Raw genomic sequence first — 24,684 nt, 5'->3', positions numbered from 1 at the left:
GAAAAGATGTTCCATGTCATACTTTATCAGGAAAATACAAATTAAAACAATAAGATACTGCCTATCAGAATGATCACAATTCAGAACACTGACAACACACACCACAAGCTGGTGAAGATGTGGAAACTCTCACTCATTGCTCATGGAAACTTGTGCAATCACTTTGGGAAATGGTCTGGTGCTTTCTTACAAAACTAAACATAACTTTTACCTCACAATGAGCAATCCTTGAAAGCTTAGGTTCATACAAAGATCTGTACATATATGCAGACATTATATTTAATTTGTTTTTGAAATAAGATATCTTTTTATATGTTACATCTACAGTGTAATATTACCTAGCACTAAAACAGCAAAGCATTATCCAGCCATGAAAAGGCACAGAGGAAATTTAAATGCATGTTACTAAGTGAAAGAAGCCAATTTGATCAAACTACATACTGTATGATTCCAACCACATGATATTCTGAAAAAGACAGAAGTGATGGAGACAATAAAAAGATCAGTTGGAATTGGAAAGAAAGGAAGGATGATAGGCAGAAAGCAGAGGTCATGTAGGGGAGTAGCAGTACCCACTCTGATAATCTAGATAACCTCAGTCATGGTTGATACATGTCATTATACTTTTGTCCAAACCTTCATCAGTTACAACACCAAGAGTGAACACTATTGCAAACTATGGATTTTGGATAGTTCTATGTCAATGTAAGCTGGATGACGATAACAAGTGTCCCACGCTGGCGGGGGATAACTGAAAATGGGAAGTAGTGCACATGTAGGAATATGGGACATCTCTCTTCCCTTCAATTTTCCTGTAAGCCTAAAATTAGTATAAAAATTAGTCTTGATAGAAATAAAAACAAAAAACAAAAACACAAACACTATAGCCAGAAGGGGGAAATTCAATATACTTCACTTTAAAATGCCTTTGATGACACAGCAAAATGTACTAATTGTATTAAGTCTCAACCCTTAAGTAAATCTTACATTCAGAGTGGCACAGTGAGAAGGACACATCAGGTATTATCACTGTCTCAATATCAATGACCTGAGTGTTTAAATTGTATACTAAGTTAGGCCCTTCTTTCATATGAAAAAGCATTTTTAATTAAATAATGATTAGGAACAATGGTTACCCAGACTGTGGTATTTATCAGAGATTTTCTCTAAAATGAGCCTCTCACAACTGATAGCATTTGTTGTCTATGACAGAACTTAAGCTATCAGGTTAAAAAAAAAATCAGAATTTTTTTCTCCTTTTTTTTTTAATAGGACAGAGAGAAATGGAGAGAAGAGGGGAAGAGAGAGAAGAAGAGAGAAAAAACAGACATCTGCAGATCTGCCTCACCACCTTTGAAGCATCCACCTTGCAGGTGGTGATCGGGGACTCAAACCTGGGTCCTTGTGCTTGGCAAGGTGCACCACCACTTACCATTACCTTTTTTTTTTTTAATAGTCATTCTAATAGGTGACAGGTGATTTCACATTGTGGTTTCGATTTGCATTTCCCTGTTGATTAGCAATATTGAGAGTTTTTCATATATCCAGTTGGCCTTTGCATGCTTTTCTTGGGAAAATGTCTATTCAGTTCCTCTGCTCACTTTTTAATGAGTTGTTCAGGTTTTGTAGTTTAGATTTTTTAAAAATTTAATTTCATATGTTCTTATGTATTTTGGATATCAACCCCTTAACAGACAGATGATTTACAAACATTTTCTCCCTTGTCCTATGTCATCTTCTCTTTTCATTTTTTCTTTTTTCATTTTTTAGTATACAAAATTACTACTTTGATGAAGTTCTGGTAGCTTATTTCTGCTGTTTTCTGTGCTTTTGGTGTCATATAAAAAATGTCTTGGGGGCGAGCAGCAGGGTGCACATGGTGCTAAGCACAAGGATCGGCTTAAGGATCCCAGTGAGCCCCCGGCTCCCTACCTGCAGTGGGGCGGTCTCTTCACAAGCAGCGAAGCAGGTCTGCAGGTGTCTATCGTTCTCTCTCCCTCTCTGTCTTCCTCTCCTCTCTCAATTTTTCTCTGTTCTATCCAACAACAACAACAGCAATAACAATAATAACAACAGCAGCAGCAAGGGCAACAAAAAATGGGAAAAAATGGCCTTCAGGAGTTGTGGATTCATAGTGCAGGCACTGAGCCCCAGCGATAACCCTGGAGGCAAAAAAAAAAAAAAAAAAAAAGTCTTCTATCAAACCAATACTAAAATATACTAAATACTAAAAATGCATAAGCCAGAGTTTAGCAGGGCTCTGGTAAAACAAATAAGCAAGCAAACAAACAAACAAAAAACAAATAAAGCAAGCATATTTAGGTAAAAGAGTTATTCAAAATGCAAGGCAGACCAATACACTTTGTCTTTCTTCCTTCCTTTCCTTCTTTCTTTCTTTCTTTCTTCTTTTTTTCTAGCCAGGCCTTTTGCTGGAGTTTTGTCCACTTCTCCTAGTGGATTTTTTTTTTCCTTTTCTCCAGATAGATAGCAAAAGATAGAGAGAAAAAGAGGAAGACTGAAAAGGGGAAGGAAAGACATCGCAGTACCACTCATAAAGCTTCCCGTCTACCTGGAGCTCCCCTGCTGGGGACTTGAACCCTAGGTCCCAAGTGTACTCTAACAGGTGAGCTATCTCCCAGGCCCACAGACCAATAGATTTTAATTTAACAGGTTTTTCTTTTTTAAGACACGGTTTTAAACTCCACATTACAATGAAGCTTCATACTACCTGTTGAGTTTGATTGCAGTGGCAGAGATTATTCACAATTGTTTGACAAGGTAATTAAAATATTTCCTCTCTTTTACAACTACATATCTGTGTGACATAAGACTTTCTTCATTTATTCCAATCAAAACAACACATTATGACAGACTAAATGCAAAAACAGATAACAGAATCCAGATGTCAACTATTAAACTTCACTTTTAAAACATTTGCAAATGTATTAAGCAAGGCTACTCTCCTCACTACTGGGGGGAGTAAGAATATGAATGCTAACATGTGCAGTAGTTTTAAAGCATGCCTGCATATTCTATTCCCTGCAAGTGGTGCTAATTCCCCTCACTTCAATTATGGGCTGGATTTAGAATCATTTCTAGTCAAGAGAATGTGGTCCATGTAATGATCTGTGGTTTATAAAGCTAGTCTCAAAGACATTGTGGTTTTCTTCTTTCTCATGAGTGGGGATCACTCACACTGAAGGTAGCCAACTGCCATATTAAGAGGACAGTCAAGCAACTCATGGATAAGCTCACATGGCAAGAAACCAAGTATGCCTGCAAAGAGCTATATGAGTCAGCCATCTCGAAAGTGAATCCTGCAATCCCATTAAGCTTTGAGGCAAACCAAATCTTATAACAGATCTAAGCTAGAAGATTCAGCTAAACTGCTCCTGGATTCTTGACCCACAGAAACTGTATGACAGTAACTGTTCACAAAATTTTAAACTGCCCAAGTTTGAGTTCATTTGCTATGTAGCAATGCATAATTCCTATAGCAGATAACAGATTATATACATATATATATATATGGTATTTTATTTAAATAAGAGAGAGGGAGAACCAGAGCACTGCTCAGCTCTGGCTTATGGTATTGCTGGGGACTGACTGGAACCTCAGAGCCTTAGAAATGAAAGTCTTTTTTGCATAACCATTAGGCTGTCTCCCCTGTTGCTGTATTTTGATGAATGAATACCTATTTAATTCCCCAGTTTATATTTCTAATATCACAAATGTCATAGAAGGGCTTGGAGACAATCATAATGGTTCTGCAAAAGACTTCTATGCCTGAGGTTCTGAGATCTCAGGTTCAGTCCCCAGCACCACCAAAAGCCAAAGTTGAGCAGTGCTCTGGTCTTTCTCTGTATCTCTCTCGTTAACATAAATAAAATATTTTTAAAAATAAATATATAGAGCCCACTTAAACAAAAGTTCTTAGTGGTTTCTCAGTCTTCAAGAATACAAAAGAGATATAGCCAGGGAGGTGGTGCAGTGACTAGAGTATTAGGCTCTCAAACATGTGGTCTCTAGTTCAATCCCTGGCATCCCATGCACCTGAATGATGTTCTGGTTCTCTCTTCCTTTCATTAATAAGCAAATAAATAAATCCTTTTTTTAAAAGAATATAAAGGGAAGCCCTGAGACAAAAGAGAGAACTCTTTGCCCTAAGCTCTTTGTAAACTGCTTCCTTATTAAACTTTCCTCAAATTACCCCATGTAAGAGCACCATTTGTTTCCTAACAGGAACCCAACTAGTACAAGAATCAAAATATAGTCAATGGTTGTTGCTATTTCATAGGAGGACTTATTTTTTATTTTCTCCAAATGTTTCTTTTTTTTTCCTACCTAAAACTTTCTCAACAGCAAGGATGCATCTTTTTATAACCGAGAGAAAAAGAAACTTCACTTTTCAAAAATCATCAAAAGTGAAAGACAGAACTGTTTCCTTCAGATGAGTCAATGATTCGAGCCTCCCAGCACCCAAGTATCTCCTTTTGCACCTGGGGTTCGGGGGAAAGATGGGGAGGGGCAGGCAAGGAGGGATGACAGTTTCAGCAGTCTCCAGCCTACCATCGCCAGAATAGCTTGTCACCTGTTTTACATATTAGGTCTCTGCATAATCTTCCATCTAGAGAAAACTTTCCACTGCTTTAAAAAAAATGAAAGTTTGAAAGCCTTTACCATGAGGACAACTCTTGAAGAGTTACATTCAGGATATAGAAGAATCCCTTAACTTTTTTTTAACATGAACAGTTTCCATAAAGAAAACCCTACACGTTCTGAAAGAAGAGCAGAAGCTCTGACAACTTGACAAATGTGCAGTGGTTTCAAGAGAGGCTAGGCTCACGTGGCACTGGGGCAGAGTTACAACTAGAGATGAGGGTTTATCAGGGACCCTTATACAAAGGGCCCTAGAGGCCAGCAGAAACACAGATTCTCAAGGCCCCAAGAGATACAAGTGAGAAACACAATGAGTAGTTGTCCTTTCTCAATTAATGAAAAGGAGAAAGAGACTGAGAGCATCATTCCAGTATATTCAGTGGGAGGCTCAAACTCAGGACCTCATGCTTCAAAGTCCTACACTTTACCCACTGTGCCACCTCCCAGGCCACGAGTGCTTCTCTTATTTTCTAGGGAAAACCAAAAGCAGGAGGTGCTAGGACCAGGGAGACAATTCATTTGGATTTAAATCCTTATTCTAATACTTAAAATCATAGCCTCTAGGAGTGTCAGTGTCTTCATCTGTACCATGTGGTTTGAGAATAGAAAAGTGCTGTGGTGAATCTGGGAAACAGTCTAGCAGTTTCTCAAACAGTTAAACATGAATTTACCATATGGCCCAGAAAAATCCATTCCTATGGAACTACCCAAGAGAAAGGAAAACATATGTCCACATGAAGGCTTGCACACAAATGTTCTAAACATCATTTACCACAAGCCCAAAATGGAGGCAACTCAAATGCTCATCAACTTGCGAATGGATAAACAAGTGTGATTTATCCATACTATGGAGTATTATAAGCTATAATCTGTACATACCTTAAAAACATAAAAGGTCAATCACAAAAGTCATATGTTCTATGAGTTCATGTGACTGAAGTGTTTAGGAAAGGCCAACACAGAGATGCAGAAAACAGATGAATGTAGCCTAGGGTTGGGAGTGAGATAGGAACTGCAGCTACTACAAATAGACATCAAGTTTCCTTTTGAAGGGATAGAATGTTGTACTACTGGGATGTGGTAAAGGAATCAAAATTCTGTAAATGTACTGAAAGGCACTGAACTGTATACTTGAAATGGGCATTGTGAAAAAGACTTACATGTATGTATGAGAGAGAAAGAGAAAGATCAAATTATCACTCAGCTCAGGCATATGCAGAGCCAGTGATGGAGCCTAGGGCCTTATGTGCACTCTACCACTGAGCTATGCGTGCCCCAGGCTCCAAATGTGTGATTTTTTTTAATGATATGTAAATTAAAATCCAGTGGAGTTACTTTTTTTAATGGAGCTCGACTGTATCTACTTCAGAAGGTTGCCACAAAGATTAGCTGGCATATACCAAGCATTCAATAATTAATACCAATGGTGACAACCAAAATGCATAAAAACAGATTAGGTAAGTATGGAATAACAGATAATGCAAGAGAGCACATGCCACTTACATAGTCCTTACCATACCATTCCAACACTTACCAGTTCAATTTCACTCCACCACAACTTTCTGAGGCAGATGTATTATATCATCCTCATGTCATGTTCTCCTCAGAAGGAGAAACTGACAAGTTAAGTGAGTTTTCCTAAAAAGGTCAGGCAAGCCTCAAACCTCAAAGGTTATAGGTGTTGGTTATGGGAAGGGTGTTCCAGGCAGAGGAAGTGTAATTGCAAGCAAGGGTAGGGAGATAAGAGAGCACAGGGTGTGTGGGAGGAAACAGGAGTTGCTCTAGCACTGGGGTGAGGATGAGCAGTGGGGTATGACGGCTGGGCTCTCTCAGGTTCAACAGTGCCTGGCCACTAGGCTGAAGGCAATGAAGCACAGGAGAAGGAAACAGAATGAGTCTACACTGCTGCCTTTCTCTGGAAAGGCTCACATTGCCCTGGCAGGTGGAGGAGGTTGACTCAGCCACTGCTGTGAGCTCAGGAGAGCGGGGGAGCTGCCACCCCACGTTCCCTTCCTCTATGAGCTAACACCCCAGCAGCCTCCCTAACACCAGCTCTGCCAGCACACAGAAGCCATCCCAGCCAACCAGGAGCAGCAGGCTCTGTTGTGCTGCCAGGAAACCAAGCACAGCTCTGAAGGGACTGTCTGCTGACTGAGGGCAGCTTCATCAGCTCCCACAAACTCAGCCACTTATAGACCCTGAAGAATCTCTTACCCCATCCCACAACAAACCAGGGAGCACAGTGCTCTGGCCCTCCACCATCACTGAGCTGTTTCCAGAGCCAGAGAACTAGTTAAAAAATACTGGAGAGGGAGTCGGGCTGTAGCGCAACGGGTTAAGCGCAGGTGGCGCAAAGCACAAGGACCGGCATAAGGATCCCGGTTCGAACCCCGGCTCCCCACCTGCAGGGGAGTCGCTTCACAGGCGGTGAAGCAGGTCTGCAGGTGTCTATCTTTCTCTCCCCCTCCCTGTCTTCCCCTCCTCTCTCCATTTCTCTCTGTCCTATCCAACAACGACAACAACAATAATAACTACAACAATAAAACAACAAGGGCAGCAAAAGGTAATAAACAAAATAAATATTTAAAAAAAATAAAAATTAAAAAAAAAAAATTAAAAAAAAAAATACTGGAGAGGGGGTCGGGCGGTGGCGCAGTGGGTTAAGCGCACGGCGCAAAGTGCAGGGACTGGCGTAAGAATCCCGGTTCGAGCCCCCGGCTCCCCACCTGCAGGGGAGTCGCTTCACAGGCGGTGAAGCAGGTCTGCAGGTGTCTGTCTTTCTCTCCCCCTCTCTCTCTGTCTTCCCCTCCTTTCTCCATTTCTCTCTGTCCTATCCAACAACAAAGCAACGTCAACAATGGCAATAATAACCGCAACAAGGCTGCAACAACTAGGGCAACAAAAGGGGGGAAAAATGGCCTCCAGGAGCGGTGGATTCATGGTGCAGGCACCGAGCCCAGCAATAACCCTGGAGGAACAAAAAAAAAAATACTGGAGAGGGAGTTGGGCAGTCAGGCAGTAGCGCAGTGGGTTAAACTCACGTGGTTTGAAACACAAGGACCGGCATAAGGATCCAGGTTCGAGCCCCTGGCTCCCCACCTGCAGGGGGTCGCTTCACAAGCAGTGAAGCAGGTCTGCAGGTGTCTGTCTTTCTCTCCCCCCTCTGTCTTCCCCCTCCTCTCTCCATTTCTCTCTGTCCTATCTAACAACGATGACACCAATAACAACAACAATAAAAAACAAGGGCAACAAAAGGGAAAATAAATAAATATTTAAAAGATTTTTTAAAATACTGGAGAATATATACTATGGAATACTATGTATCAGTTTAAAAGAATGGACAGCTGCATTATTCTGTATTATGTGTTATATTACATTATATTCTGTATTATTATACTGTACATGTGTTGGCATGAAGACATCTCCAGGGCATATTGTGGGGTGAAAGAAGAAAACTGCCGAACAATGTACTCCACATATCACAAAAACTCAGACAACCATAATAAAAAATACAGTTAGCTCTGTATTTCCCCATGTCGACAAAAACATGGGTAAGTGAAGAAAATACAAGGAAATGCATCAAACCAATAGAAATAGCAATCATGGAAGGGGAAGAGTGAGGGCAGAAGGAAGGATGAAGAGAGACTTTTATTCTGTACACTTCTGTGTAGCTAGAATATCATAAGAATGTGTTTGTACATAATTTAATTTAGTTTTTTTTTTTAAAGAATTGCTCAGCTCTGGTTTATGATGGTGCTGGGGATAGAACCTGGGACCTTTGGTGCCTTGAGGATGAAAGGCATTTTGCATCACCATTATGTTATCTTCCCAGTCCCAAAATTGAATTTTACGGCCATTAATGTCTATAAAAAATTTTAAAAGGAAAGGTATGTTAAAATTATCATCAATATGGTACAGAGCTCAAACTAACTTTTCCCCTTTAGGGGGAAGTAGGGAGGAGATGAGGGCTGATGGGGGTGGGATGTGGGTGCTAGGACCTCATATATACAAAGCAAGTGCTTTACCAAGGAACTACATCTCCAGCAAAAATAAATTGGCAAAGAGCTGTCATATCCAAGATTCTTGACAAGATTCTAATTTTTGCTACATGCCCTTGAGGCAAGGTTCAATACCTCATTTTACAGATTAAGAAACTAGCCCCAGAGAAGTGAAACAAATTACTCAGGCTCAAATGCAGGACCCAGGGAACTCTGACCCTTGAACTCCCAGACCCAGACTCTTTCATGTTCCCACCTGGACATGAGGGCTGGGCAGGGAGCTGGGGGGAGGCCCAGATGTTCACAGAACCACTAAAAGCCCTTTCTGGGAAGGGGAAGTGGAGCTTTGTCAGGGAAGAAGAGTAAAGGATGGTGAAAGAGGAGCTGATGAACTGCCGCCCACAACAAAAATTAAACAGCATGATGTACCGCCCACGGAGCGGGGTGGGCCTGCCATGTCACCAGGCAAATCACATGTAGGAGGGAGCCTCACAGGGCCATGTCCCCAAGCCTAAAATTTACACCTCTCTCCCCGGGGCTGCTCTCCCTGGGCTCTGGGCTGAGCAGCTTCTAGCTGAGTCTCCCTGGAATGCCTCTCTGCTCGCTTTCCCAGCATGCTGTGCAAGCAGGGCAGAAACTGAGCTGTGCTTCCCAAAGGGTCCCAAAGTCCAGTCCGAGAGACAGCTACAAAAAAACCCCAAGGGCCCAGGGCCAGGTGGTAGCACACCTGACAGTGCAAACACATTGCCATACACAAAAACCAGGGTTCCAGACCCCACTCTCCACCTGCAGGGGAGAAGCTTCAGAATCAGTGAAGCTGGTCTGCAGGTGTCTGTCTCTCTCCCTCCCTCTCTATCTACCTCTCCCCTCTCAATCTACCTCTGTCCTACCAAATAAAATAGAGGGGGAAAAAAATGGTCGCTGGGAGTGGTGGATTTATGGTGCCGGCACCAAGCCCCAGCAATAACCCTGATGGCATAAAAATTAAAATTAAATGTGAGCACTTAACCAGGTGTGCCACCACCTGACCCAAAAAATTAAAATAAAATATCCCAGGGACCCTCAGTTGGTGAAACTCACAACCCCACTGTACTTTGGAGACTGCTTTAGCACCGTGAGTCTGGAGGGTGTATGGAGGTCAAAGCACCCAGGAAATACAACTAGGCCCCTGCAGAGACAGCCAGCAAAGATTTGTATAAGGGATAAGAGGCTGCTGAGGAGAGCACAGGCTGCACAAATCTCAGCTGCAATAGGAGCAGACTGCCACCCCACCCCACCCCCCAGAACACACTCAAAAGAGAGAAGGGCTGGGAGTCAGGCGGTAGCGCATCAGGTTAAGCGCACGTGATGCAAAGCACAAGGACCGGCTTAAGGGTCCCGGTTCGAGCCCCCGGCTCCCCACCTGCAGGGGAGTCCCTTCACAGGTGGTGAAGCAGGTCTGCAAGTGTCTATCTTTCTCTCTCCCTCTCTGTCTTCCCCTCCTCTCTCCATTTCTCTCTGTCCTATCCAACAACGATGACATCAATAACAACAATAATAACTGTGACAACAATAAAAAATAAAAAACAACAAGGGCAACAAAAGAGAAACTAACTAAATAAATAAATAAAAATAAAGAAGAGAGAAGGGCTTTAGTCAAGTCATAGATCCTCCATTTATTCCTATGTCAGAAGGAATCTAAAAGTCTAGGAGACCATTGACAGAGCCTTGGTTCCTGGAGGTTCAGGCCCTGACTCTGCTACCTTAGTCAAGGTTCTGAACTTCTCTAAGTCTCAGTTGTCTCATCTGTAGAATGAATGGTATTCTGCCTGCCTCCTGGATCATGGGGTGCACAGTAATTATGGTAATAATAATCTAATAAATGATAACAACTCTAGGGTGCCCATAAAATCTGGAAACAGATTATGTGAATGTGCATATGTGTTAACTTAGTCATTTACTACAGAAAGTGGACACATCTTAAGCAATACTGTGTATCTCTCTCCAGGCTTTCTTCACAAACTAACAAATAATCCCATTGTTTAAATATAATCAAAAGTAACAGCACAGAGGACCCAGGGAGTGGCACGCATGGTTAAGCACACATGTCACAATGCCCAAGAACCTGGATCGAAGCCTCTGATCCCCACCTACAGGGGGAAAGCTTCTCCAGTGATGAAGCAGTGCTGCAGGTGTCTCTCTTTATCTATCCATCTTTTCCTTTCCTCTCAGTTTCTGTCTCTATTCAATAAATGAATGAATAAATAAAGCATTTAAAAATAAAAGTATAAGAATATATAATAATTATAAATAAGCAGTATAAAGGACCACACCTAAGAACTTCACAGGTATAATCTACTATTTAGCTTAATTCCTTTTTTCTTTTCTTTTCTTTTCTTTTCTTTTCTTCAGAACCAGGCCAGTTTCTTTCACTGAGATAGAGAAACACAGAAAGAGGGATAGCAATCAAATCACTAGAGCTCCTGTGACCCAAGAGGAGGCACAATGGATATGGCGTTGGACTCTCAAACATGAGGCCCCAAATCTTCTCCCCAGCATCAAATGTGCCTAAGTGATGTTCTGGTTCTCTCTATCTCCCCTGCTCATCAATCAATCAATAAATAAATATTTTTTAAGTTTTATTTATTTTAATGAGAAGTCTATAAAGACATGGAAAGAGAGAGCCAGAAAGACAGAGACAGAGCACTACTCAGCTCTGGTTTATGGTCATTCTGGGCATTGATTCTGAGACTTTAGAGCCTCAGGCATGAGAATTTTCTGCATGACTATTATGCTATCTCCTCAACCCTAAATAAGTAAATTAGTAGAATCAGTGCAAACCTGCCCCCCCTCAATGCCCTGGGCCTTGAACATCGCAAAGTGCATGTCTTACCTGGCTGTGGTATTACCTAATTTAATGTTCAAAGAAATCCCTTGAGGTGGACACTGTTATTATTCCCATTTTACAGGGTGAAAACTAAGGTACAAGGAGCAGAACTGAATCATCTGTCTGCCAGGGGTACCCAGGGAATAACAAACAAAGCATCATTATTCCTATGCAGGAAACCACCACCTCTCCACCATCTGAGTCTACAGAGAAGGCTAAATAAAGCAAGATAGGACACAGAAAGCCCCAGGAAGGTGGTCTGACAGAGAAGGGGCTTAGGGAGTGCAAGATCTGAGTATTGAGCAGGTGGTGGAGAGGAGAAACCAGGCCCAACTTGCTCACTATCTCATCTAATACAGCGATGCAAGAAGCAGGTTGTCAGGAAATATTTGCAGCAAGGAAGGAATATTGTGATAGTACCTACTAGCCAAATACTGGAACTCTTTAAAAAAAAAAAAATCAGATGAGAAGATAGCATAACAGTTATGCAAAAAGACTTTCATGCCTGAGGCACCACCAAAGGTCCCAGGTTCAAATCACTGCACCACCATAAACCAGAGGTGAGACGTGTAAAATTTCTCAGTTTTCTGCCAAACACTCTCACCTCCAGTCTAGGTCGTCTTCCATCATCATGCACAAGGACCTGATAGCCTCTCCTCTCCCCACCCCCCTCCAGAGTCCTTTACTTAGGTGCAATAAAAATAAACCTTAAAAATTAAAGAAAATAAATAACATCTAAGATACAAGCAAGACCTTCCCTAGGAACATCTATTTTCTAGGACACGTGGAGTTGTCTAAACTCTGGAAGAGGACCAAATACATCTTATTCATAACTCTGCTGCCCAGTCCTCCTGAGCAGGCGGTGCCCAGGCCCGGAAGCTGGCAGCTCAGAGGATGGAAATGACCTACCTTCCTCTGCGTCGTTCCTCAGTGACGCCTCCAGCAGGGCCACACTGGCCTCGAAGGACACCTTCTTTCTCCGGCCACCTGTGCTGCGCTTCCGCTCATGCTTGCGCTTGCGATGCTGCAGGTCTTGCTCATACTGTGCCCACTTCTTCAGCTGCTGGGCCCGGCGTTTCTGGGCAGCCCTCAGCCTCTCCAGCGTCGGTACCTTCTCCAGCAGCTGCAGCTCCGTCAGCAGGTCCACGTGGCTGGCCATGGCCTCCACGCCTGCCCACGCCCTGGCTGGGGGCTAGCAAGGTGCGCGGGGGACCAGGGGGGCACCGGGGCTCCTATGGGGCTGGGACCTCATGGCCGGGCCTGGGAAGAAAGGGAGAGATACAGGGGCCATGCTTGTTAGGCTCAAACCTGTGATGTGACTTTGTCATCCCACCCTGGGCTCAAACATTTTTGTCCTGTGTTAGGCTTAAATATTATCAACCCATGGGACTGAGGAGTAAGCATACAGGTTATGCAAAAAGAATTTCATGCCTGAAAACACTGAAGGTCCCAGGTTCAATTCCCAGCACCACCATTAAGTCATAGCTGAGCAGTGCTCTGGTAGAAACAAAACAAAACAAAAATAATAAATAAATGGGTAAGTTGAGAGTGTACACATGCTGATTTGAGACCTTATATGTTGTAGTAGGGTTGCCACTGTAGATTTCACTTGACCTCTATCATCTCACAAATTTATCACTTTAAGTAGTTCTATTGTTTCAGCATGTTAAGGGTTATGTTGTTATAGTGTTATAATTGTAGTATTATTACAACATACATACAAGGGTTTTATTGTGATATTGTTAGAACATTAAGGGTTACATTGTTATAACTGGTATATTGTTATACTATAAGGAGTTTATTTTTCTATTATAACAATATATGAAAGGTTATATTGTTATAATATATAAAGGGTTTTGATATTACTGTAACTTAAGGGACTAGATTGTCGTAACATATAAGGGGGTTTGTTGTTATAATTGTTACATTGTTATAAGATACAAAGGATTTGTTATTTTTAAAAGACTATTTTTATTTTTAGTATTGACTATGTATTTTTATTTTTAGTGTTAATTTATAGTACAATACATATTGACAGATAATCCACATAAATAAAAGCTCTTTGAGATCCTTAATTTTGAAACTAATGGAGTCCTAAGACCAAAATATTTGATAATTACTGAACTACTCAGACTCAGAAAATATGAGCTGGAGTTTTTCTCTTTGGATCATTATTAACAAGAAGTTACACCTCTTGTGCTTTTTGATTCTTGGGCAACAGGTGGTCAAAAGTTCAGAGTCTGAAGTCAACTAGACCCTGTCTTCACATCAACACAGACTCTAAGTCCTCTTATCTGTGGGAGCAAAACATTTTGAAAAACCTGCTCAAGTCTGTTTTCAAGTTGTAAAATGTTGTATCTAGGGGCCAGGAGGTAGCATAGTGGGTTAAGAGCACATAGTGCAAAGCACAAGGACCAGCATAAGGGACCCAGTTCGAGGCCCCTGACTCCCCACCTGCAGGGGGTGGGGAGTCATTTCATGGGCAGCGAAGCAGGTCTCCAGGTGTCTTTCTCTCCCCCTGTCTGTCTTCCCCTCCTCTTTCCATTTCTCTCTGTCCTATCCAACAACAACAACAATAATAACAACAACAAGGGCAACAAAAGTGGGGGGAAATGGCCTCTAGGAGCAGTGGATTTGTAGTGCAAGCACTGAGCCCCAGCAATAACCCTGGAGGCTAAAAAAAAAAAAAGTTGTATGTATCTACCTCCTAGAATTTACAAGATGTCCAAGGAAGAACTAAAAAGAATGTAAAAGAAATTTGGAACAAGGGAGTTGGGTGGTAGCGCAGTGGGTTAAGTGCAGGTGGCACAAAGCGCAAGGACCAGTGGAAGGATCCCAGTTCCAGCCCCCGACTGCCCATCTGTGGGGGAGTCGCTTCACAGGAGGTGAAGCAGGTCTGCAGGTGTCTATCTTTCTCTCCCCTTCTCTGTCTTCCCCTCCTCTCTCCATTTCTCCCTGTCCTATCCAACAATGATGAAATCAATAACAACAACAATAATAAAACAAGGGCAACAAAAGGGAATAAATAAATATTTTTTTAAAAAAAGAAATTTGGAACAAAAGGCAAAAGCCTGAAAGAAGATCAGGGCCATGTAAATGCAGAATACCTGGGAACCCACACAAGACTGGTGGATAACTGTATGTTAAAGGATATATATATTTGCATAATGTGGAATACTTATCACAAAGGTCACGAAGAAAGCCCTGCGCTTCTGGAAGTGATTGCTAACCTCTGCAAGTGTCCTTCCTCAACAAGCTAAATAAAGATCAGGGTTCAACCTAGACCTAGACCCTGAGCAGCTCAAATTAAACCAAGTTGTTCTTTAGGTACCTTCCAGCAATAAGACTGCAGACAGGATGAAGTGACTGACAGGCAGTGCTCAAAGGCAAAGGAATATGCCTGGGGTCTGAGTGGGCCTGACCTTAAAGGTCAACATAAGCCAATGCAAGACTTAACAGGAAATAATTTAATTAACTTTGGTTGTCTTTTGTTTTGTTTTAAATAGCTTGCAATGCTTTCCTGAAATTTAATTGGTGGGCTAATCTTTTTATTCTGAGATGACTACAGATTCACATGCTGTTATAATAAGGAATAAAAAGATTCTGGGTATCCTTTACCCAACGTATCCTAATGGTAACATTGTGAAATAATAACACAACCTGGAACTTTACGTTGATATACACTATCAATCATACTCAAATTTTCCCTTTTTTGCATGTCTGTATAATAATTTTATATAATCTTATAAAGTATAGGTTCTCCAACTATGACAACACCATCCCCCAGATAATACCTTGGGTCCACCTGCATGTTAGCTGTCAGACTCAGGCAAAAACTAGTAAAGCAGAGGCCAGGTGGTGGCACACCTGGTTAAGCGCACATGTTACAATGTGCAAGGACCCGGGTTTGAGCCCCTGATCCCCACCTGCAGGGGGAAAACTTTGTGAGTGGTGAAGCAGTGCTACAGGTGTCTCTCTGTCTCTCTCCCTCTCTATCACCCCCTCTTTCTTTCTGGCTGTCTCTATCAAATAAATAAAAATAATTTAAAAAAATTTAAACTAGTAAAGCTATGGGCCCCTTGGAATATATCTAAAATAGACCTACTAGCTTTTTCAAAATGGAGATCCCCAAATCTTCATCTGCAATGAAGATGAAGTTCATCTTTAGGTTCATGATTAGTCAACAATTTGTTCTGCTTTATATCTTAAAACTCTTTTTAGCCACCAGGTTCCAGATACTGACTGCCATGATGCCAGCCTGACTTCCCTGGGCAGACAACCCCACCATGTGTCCTGGAACCCCTGCCTCTGCAGAGCTCTGCCCCACTATGGAAAGAGAGAGACAGGCTAGGAGTATGAATTGAACTGCCAATGCCCATGTTCAGTGGAGAAGCAATTACAGAAGCCAGACCTTCCACCTTTTGCACCCCATAATGATCCTGGGTCCATACTCCCAGAGGGATAAAGAACAGGAAAGTTTTCAAGAGAGGGAACAGGATAGAGTTCTAGTGATGGGAATTGTGTGGAATTATACTATTCTTATCCTATGGTTGTGTAAATATTTCCATTTTATAGATAAATTTTTAAAGTTTTTTTTTTAAAAGTATAGGTTCATGCATCCACCACCAGTTAAAATACAAAATACAATTCCATCACACAACAATCCTTCATGTTGCCCTTTTATAACCACACCTCCCTCCTTCTGAACCCCTTGCTCCCAATATACTCCCCTCCTTGCTCATGGACATCACTACTCTCATTTCTATCTCTAGACCTCTGTCATTTCAAAAATACTTTTTAAAAATTCAGGATCACTTCCCTGATACCCATCCAACTGTTGAATGTATCAATAGTGTGCCCCTTTTTATTATAGAATAGTAATCCACCCAAGTGGAAAAGAGGGAAATGACTATGTCCCAGTTTTTTTGACCACCTTCTAGGCTGCACTCAAGTCAGGACCAGTCTTCTTCAAGTGGCAGAGGAGGCTGATCCAGCCCCCCCTTGCAGAGTAATTACCATTCAAGTAATCTATCTTAACTCTATTTCAGTTACTTAAATAAACACTTTAGCTGTTTTTATTTTATATATATATATAAAATGTTTATATATATATATAAATATATAAGTATATATATAAATATATATATACTTGTTTTAACTAGAGCACTGCTCACTTCTGGTTGTTGGGGGTGCTAGGGGCTGATCTAGGAAACTTAGTGCCTCAGGAATGGAAATTTTTTTTATTATTATTTTTAAATATTTATTTCTTTATTGGATAGACACAGCCAGAAATTGAGAGGGAAGGGGATGATAGACAAGGAGAGAGACAGAGAGATACCTGCAGTACTGCTTCACCACTTGTGAAGTTTTCCCCCTGCAGGTGGGGACCGGGGACTCGAACCTGGGTCCTTGCGCATTGTAACATGTGTGCTCAACCAGGTGCACCACCACCTGGCCCCAGGGATGGAAATCTTTTACATAGTCATTGTGCTATCTCCCAGGCCCTTGGTTGCCTTTTTTAATTGTATTTTTTAATTCTTTTATTTGATAGGACAAAGAAACATAGAGAGGGAAGGGAAAGATAGAGGGAGAAAGACACCACTTGTGAAGCCTCCCTCCCTTCAGGTGGGTCCTTAGTTGTCTTTTTAAAAGTAAGAAACTTGCAGGTGGCACAAAATGCAAGGACTGGCATAAGAATTCCAGTTCGAGCCCCTAGCTCCCCACCTGCAGGGGAGTTGCCTCACAAGTGGTGAAGCAGGTCTGCAGGTGTCTATCTTTCTCTCCCCATCTCTGTCTTCCCTTCCTCTCTCCATTTCTCTCTGTCCTATCCAACAACGGTGACATCAGTAACAACAACAAATAACTACAACAATTAAAACAACAAGGGAAACAAAAAGGGAATAAAGAAGTGAATATTTTTTTTAAAAATTTTAAAAAGTAAGAAACTCATAAGAGTTGAATTCATAACCAAACCATAACATCATGATGGTCAAGCTTCACTGAGAGCAAATGGACCACATTCTAACTTCTCCCTACTTCAAATAACTGAATATTTCATGAGCACCTGCTTTGTCACTAAGTCCTAATTTAGAAATGCATAAGAAACCAGCTCTGCCTTCCAGAGAAATCCCTGTTTTTCAATTAGTCTACCTATACATTTATTTAACTCTCCTACCAAGTTAAAGAAATAAGTTCTATTATCATCCCCACTTCACACACAAGGAAGCTAAGGCACAGAGATTCACTCAACATCATGCCACCAGAAAAAGGAGAAACCAGTCAGTCTGGAGGCTTCAGGAAAAGCTCTCCAGAGTAGACGACTGAATCTCTGAAAATGAATAGGGGTTGATTAGGTGAAAGAGACAAACAAGAAATGAGAGGGAATGAGGCTTGGGAGGTGGCACTGTGAATAGTGTACGACTTCAAAGCATGAAGTCCCAAATTCAATCCCTGGCATCACATATGCCAAAATGATCCTCTCATGTTAATAAAGTTTTCTGTTGTTGTCATTTTGTTTTTTAATGACCAAAGTACTGCTCAGTGATGGGGACTGTAACCAGGATTTTGGAGCCTCAGGCATGAAAGTCTTTTTTGCATAACCATTATGCTGTCTCCTCTGCCCTAAGTAAGTTTTTTTAATAAAAATTTTTTCATTATTATTTTACTATATTTTTAAATTTTATTTTTAAAATGAAAGAAAATACAGAAAGACCAGAACACTGATCAGTTCTGGTTTATGATGGTGCAGAGGGATTGAACCTGGGACCTCGGAGCCTCAGGCACCAAAGTCTTTTACATACCATTATACTATCTCTCCAGCCCCCCCCCCCCTTTTTCTTTTACCTGAGCACTTATCAGCTCTAGTTTATGGTGGTGCAGAGGGACTGAACCTAGGAATTTGGCATGACTGAGACTCAGGCATGAGTCTCTTTGCATAACCATTTTGCTATTTCCTCTGCCTTGCCCTGCCCTGCCCTAAGTTTTTTTTTTTTTTTTTAAATAGAATTGAGAGGGATCTTAAGAGTGTTCAAAGGCATGCAGAGGACTAACCACCATGGAGGGAATTCTAGAAGTCCCCCAACCCCACCCCAGCCACAACCATGGTTTGAAGAGGACTGGGGCTTCCCAGCCCAAAGGGAACAGAAACCTTAGGGGCAGATGCAAACAACAGTTGGTTGTGAATCAGACTTGACAAGAAAGCCCCCAGCCCACCCCCAGGGTCCACAGCATGTTTGTCACCTTGCTTGGGTTTGGGCCCACACCGTGTTTTGCAACAGTGTGACTCATTGCTAACATTTCAAACTTGCAGATTTTTACATTCAAGATTAAATGTGAAGCTTTTTTTTTTTTCAAGAACATCTCAATACCTGGCCACACTGAGCTCCCATGGCAACAATCAGCAGGTGTGGAAGAGGACTGTCCCTTTCCTGTGGGACACATAGGTTTTATTTTACCTTAGCCCCTGCCCCATCATTAGCAGGGTTTCTCATGTGCAGAATAGGACCACAGTACAGAGAAGCAGACATCCAGCCTCCAAACTATCCAATGAGCCACAGAATAGCACTGGTGGCTGAGCATCTATCTACCACATGAGGGATAAAAGCTCCAGTGCTCCCTGGAGAAGAAAATGCCCACTATACAAGTCAGGGGTATAGCATAGGGGTTATGCAAAAATATCCACTGTGTTAAATGACTTAGATATTCTACAAATTTCCTTTTAGTCCAAAGATGCTGTGCAAAGACAGTTACTTGTCTGTTCATTATTTCCTGGTTACTTAAGAAGTGGAAAGAGCCAAAAACAAGCTAGGATTAAAGATAAGAAGAATCAGACCAGGGGAGATAGCATAATGGTTTTATAAAATGACTCTCATGTCTGAGACTTTGAAGTCCTAGGTTCAATCCCAGCACCACCATAAGCCAGAGCTGAGCAGTGGTCTGGTTTACAAAAAGGAGAGGGAGTCAGGCGGTAACGCAGCGGATTAAGCGCAGGTGGTGCAAAGCGCAAGGACCGGCAGAAGGATCCCTGTTCGAGCCCCCGGCTTCCCACCTGCAGGGGAGTCGCTTCACAAACCCTGAAGCAGGTCTGCAGGTGTCTATCTTTCTCTCCTCATCTCTGTCTTCCCCTCCTCTCTCCATTTCTCTCTGTCCTATCCAACAATGACGACATCAATAATAACTACAACAATACAACAAGGGCAACAAAAGGAAATAAATAAATAAATAAACAAAAAGAAGTATCTTTCAAAAAAAAAAAAAAGAAGAATCATACCAAACACTTACACTATTCATTACTGTTCATTATAACACTTCATCCTTTTCAAAGACCTTTCCTAGCCACCAACTCAGCCAAGTGTTTTCCCTCAGTGTAGAAAGAGAATATATTTCAAAGGAATTGCCTTTTTAAAAATTAATTAACTAATTGGTTGATTTATTAATGCTTTGACAGAGACAGAAATTGAAAGGGAAGGGGGCTAGAAACAGAAAGAGGAGAGACACCTGTAGCACTGCTTAATCACTTGTGAAGCATCTCCTCTGCAGGTAGAAGCTGGGGGTTTGAACCCAGGTCCTTGTGCATGCTAATATACATGCTTTACAGAGTGCAACACAGACTGGATCCCAAGAGATTTTTTCTAAAGCACAGAGTAAGACTATAACACATAGACTTTGGAAGAGCAAGTTACACTCTTCTCAGTTCTCTTTTAATTAATCAGATTTTCTCCAGACAGAATTGTATCAGTTCAATGCTAACAAACCTTCATCTTTAGAATCATGTCAATCTTTCTTGTAAACAAAGAGCAGACCTTAGGCTCATAGCCACGGGCAAGCAATTACATCTAGGCTAGACTATAACAACATTGCTTTGTCTTCTGTGCATTTATTTTCACAGTTACTGTTTATTTATGGTAGTGATATAAACTTTCCTTTTCTACATAAATCTACTTGAGTGGAAAACCAGTGAAGTGGTAGCCAAAAACTAAAATTGTGACAGCCCTTGGTAGAAGTAAAAATGGAAAATGATGGACATTTGGGGAACCCACCAGCCTATGAATCCTCTATGGCAAAAATCTGAAAAAAGAAGCACTCTTATGTGTCCATTAATTCACCTGGCAAGTATTTATTGGGCATCTACTATATGTCAGGATTGTGCCAGGGGTTGGCTAGGGACATTGCAGGACCAAAAGACAGGTATGGCCCTTACCCATTAGCTGAATGACAAATTACTCCCAGTGTCATGCTCCCTCCCTGGCCCACAGACTGGCAAGTCCCATGCAGAGGTGGCTCTCGCTGCAGCGCCCTCCCAGGCTAGGCTGTTTGCTCCAGGAAAAGGAATTAAGGACAGTTTCCTAGTCCCCTGGAGAAAGGTGAGGACAAGGCCTCCCAAGGGCCAATAAAAGGGGCCAGGGCACATTTTCTCTGGCTTTGCTCTCCTTGCCCCTCCCCAGTTGCTTCTGTTGATTCCCTGGAGCTGGGGCTTCAGGACAGCTCCCTCTTGACTGCTGGTTTTCAGGTGACCTAGTTTCCCCCAATAGACCCACACACCTCCTCCCACCCTCCTTCCGAGAAAACCCTGCTTGGTCTAATTAAAGAATTGGTGTTGTGATGCTAACACAACTGCTGGGTGGACCCCAAGAGAGGGCACCAGTGCGGGTGCTGGAGCAGCCCCCCTAAGTCTTGGCTCTCCTCCCCACCCCCGATTGGGACCTGGGCATATCTGTCCACACTTCTAGAGAAAAATCCCCAGTGATGATGAAGACATGGCCCAAGCCCAAGACTACAACAGCATCATTAACACTTAAAAGGGACCAGGGATCGTCAAGGAAAACTTCATCTGGGGGAAATCCCACAGCATGAAGACATAGAGCCCACTGTGTCATGGAAATAGCCAGCTGAGTTCGCAAATACTGAGAACTCAGCAAGTGGGGCTTCAAGTAATGAAGGGACCTAGAGGGCAGGGGACAGTGGGAGGAATCCACATAGGCCAGGCAAGTGTGTTCAGGAAGCATGTGTGTATAAGAAACAAAATGAGGGAGTTGAACCCCTGGCTTCCCACCCACAGGGGAGTCGCTTTACAAGTGGTGAAGCAGGTCTGTAGGTGCCTTTCTCTCCCCCTTTCTGTCTCCCCCTCTTCTCTCCATTTCTCTCTTTCCTATCCAATAATGACAACATCAATAACTACAACAATAATAACTACAACAATAAAACAACAAGGGAAACAAAAGAGAATAAATAAATATTTTTAAAAAAGAAAAAATGAGGGGCTGGGCGGTAGTGCAGAAGGTTAAGTGCACATGGTGCAAAGTGCAAGGACTGGTGTAAACATACCGATTCAAGCCCTCGGCTCCCCACCTGCGGGGGGGGGGGGGGGGGAGTCGCTTCACAAGGGTGAAGCAGGTCTGCAGGTATCTTTCTCTCCTCTTTCCTGTCTTCCCCTCCTCTCTCAGAGTTCTCTCTGTCCTATCCAACAGTAACAATGGCTATAACAACAATAACAACCACAACAAGGGCAACAAAATGGGAAAAAATAGCCTCCAGGAGCGGTGGATTCCTAGTACTGGCAATAATCCCCAGTGATAACCCTGGAGGGAAAGAAAGAAAGAAAGAAAGAAAGAAAGAAAGAAAGAAAGAAAGAAAGAAAGAAAGAAAGAAAGAAAGAGAAGGAAGGAAGGAAGGAAGGAAGGAAGGAAGGAAGAAAGGGAAGAGAAATAGAAAAGAAACAAAATGAAATCGGCCAGCTGTGGTACACCCAGTTAAGAGCATACATTACCATGTATGAGGACCAGGGCTCCAGGCCCTGCACCCCACCTTCAGGGGAGGAAGCTTCACAAGTGGTGAAGCAGGTCTACTGGTGTCTTTCTGTCTCTCTCTCCCTCTTTATCTCCTCTTCCTCTCTCAATTTCTCTCAGTCCTATCAAAGAGAAAAAAAGAAGGAGAAAAAATGGTTACTGTGGTGGATTTGTAGTGCCAGCACAAGCGCCAGTGATAAACTTGCTGGCAGTAAAATAATAGGAAAGGAAAGGGAAAAGAAAAAGAAAAACAAAAACAAAAACAAAAAAAACAGAAGCACAGGGAAATAGAACAGGGAACTTAGTTTTTCCTGCAGATGGCTCTGTGAGTTCTGGATGAATGAGCCAAAATAACCTGATCATGAGCATCAGGAAGTCTGAGGTCAAGGTACTTGACTTTCAGTGCACAGGACAGGCAGTTGGAGCAAGCCTGATCCCTCCTCTATTTGACAGTCTCAACCTGATTACTTGAGCTGCCTCCCAGTGAGGAAAACCTGAGACAGCACATCTGGAGAAGCTGGGGTAGATCTCAGCAAGACTGAGACTTTGAGGCTCAAAATAACCTGAGGTTAAAAACCTGAGGTTTTTAACCTGAGGTTAAAAACCAAAGGTTTTTCTTTGTATTTTTTTAATGGGGGGATTAATGGTCTACAGTTGACAGTAAATACAGTTGTTGGTGCATATGTAAAATTTCTCAGTTTTCTGCCTAACTCAGTTTTCAGTCTAACACCCCCCCCACTAGGTCTTCCTCCACCATCGTGCTCCAGGACCAGACGCCGTCCTTAATTGTGATGCAATACACCACAAGAGTTTTTTTAATGGGCTGGGACTTAGATGGAGGTGGTAGGAGATCGGCAGGACCAATACAGAACTCCCATACCTCACAAATGAAGAGAAGACCATTACAAGAGTGCAGTTTGGGTGGTCCAGGAGATGACGCAGTGAATAAAGCATGAGGTCGTGAGTTCAATCCCCAGTAGCACATGTACCAAAGTGATGTCTGGTTCTTTCTCTCTCTACTCCTGTCTTTCTCATAAATAAATTCTAAAAAATTTAAATAATGGGGAAAAAACATAAGCCTCTTTGAAAGGTATGGTTGGGTGTTGGTCTTTGTATTAAGTCCTGATTGGCCAGTCTCCCCAAAGGCCCACTTCCAAGCCACAGTGATCTGACTGGCTAGGGGTTAGCACTTGACTTAAGTTAGCCCAGTCAGAAGCTGACTCTTCTCACTATTACTGAAGCAGAAGCCAGAACCCCAACTGTCCCTCAAGGGGACTACTGGGGCCCTTTAATTCAGGGGACTCTGAACTTCAGCTATCCAAGCCAAAAAAAAAAAAAAAGGAAAGAAAAGAAAAAAGAGAAGAAAACTATCCTCTTGATTCTTTAAGCTAATTAAATTAAATTTTGTTACATGTGCCCAAAGTACCTGAACAGACAGCAAGGATGCTTTTAGGGATGTAGGAATGGGAAGCCCAGAAGGAACTACAGTATTGCCTGGAAAAGGTGATTTTTTTTGTTGGGGGCACATTACCACACATCCCCCGTACCCCCCACAATGACCCTTCAGGGCTGAGAGCTGAGAGCCAACCTTAAGGAAGGGTGGAAAGGCCCAAGCAAGTTCCCACAGCAACCAAACCCACCCATCCCCATCCCCACACACCCCCATGCCCCTCAATGGGAGAAGGGGCCCAGGTTTGCCACTCTCCAATCCCAGAGGAGCAGCTAGTTGACACATTTTTGGACTGGTGTCTAATACCTTGAGAAAAACAACATGAAGGAAGGTGAATTCAAATTAAAGAGGCTTTAAAACATGAGTCAGACAGTGTTTCAAAGTTCACACCGTTAAAAGAAAATGTTAATTTTTTTTTTTAAATGTTCTCCAGCTATTATTCTCAACACAATATTGGCAGCAGCCTGGAGGAAGGCAGTGAGTGCTCTCTCCTTGTGCTTCCTGTGCTCTAGTGCATGAGGGGAAAAGGAAAACAAAACAAACAGCACTGGCTTTCCCTCCTCCTCTGACCTCACCTTGTACTCACTTTCTCTCCTAAAGGACATACATCACTCATACACCTCTCTGAATAATAACATAATTTCCCCCAACCCCTGTAAAAAAAATGTTTTACTCATGAGCAAAGAGACTTCTGGGGCTCTTAATGCTCCAAATACATGAATTAGACATTGCATGATAACCCTCAACTCCATTCTCCTGGGAGTTTGTGGTCTGACTGTTCCATCCCTACTGGGATAAAACGTTTAGACACTGGACATAGTCATCAGAGTAGTAAGAGTTGTAGCTGTTTTTATTATTTGTGTGTTTTTGTCATCACTGGGGTTTCACAACTTCAGGTTGACTTTTTCAGATAGATAGAAAGACAGA

At 42.3% G+C, this 24,684-nt stretch overlaps 1 protein-coding gene across 3 annotated transcripts in view; it reads right to left on the bottom strand.

Moving 5' to 3' along the window:
- Positions 1-24,684, bottom strand: part of PPP1R16B (protein phosphatase 1 regulatory subunit 16B) — a 141,319-nt gene that overhangs the window by 83,717 nt on the left and 32,918 nt on the right. For all 3 annotated transcript variants that reach the window (XM_060189992.1, XM_007521637.3, XM_060189981.1), the window contains one exon: positions 12,433-12,783. In XM_060189992.1, coding sequence (XP_060045975.1) covers positions 12,433-12,682 — 250 coding nt within the window. In that variant the 5' untranslated portion in view covers positions 12,683-12,783. The remainder of the gene's footprint in view (positions 1-12,432; positions 12,784-24,684) is intronic.

This window comes from Erinaceus europaeus, chromosome 1, assembly GCF_950295315.1.
Source record: "Erinaceus europaeus chromosome 1, mEriEur2.1, whole genome shotgun sequence".
Taxonomy (NCBI): Eukaryota; Metazoa; Chordata; class Mammalia; order Eulipotyphla; family Erinaceidae; genus Erinaceus; species Erinaceus europaeus.
The sequence above is the reverse complement of the archived record's forward strand: the minus strand, read 5'-3'. Positions and strand labels throughout refer to the sequence as shown.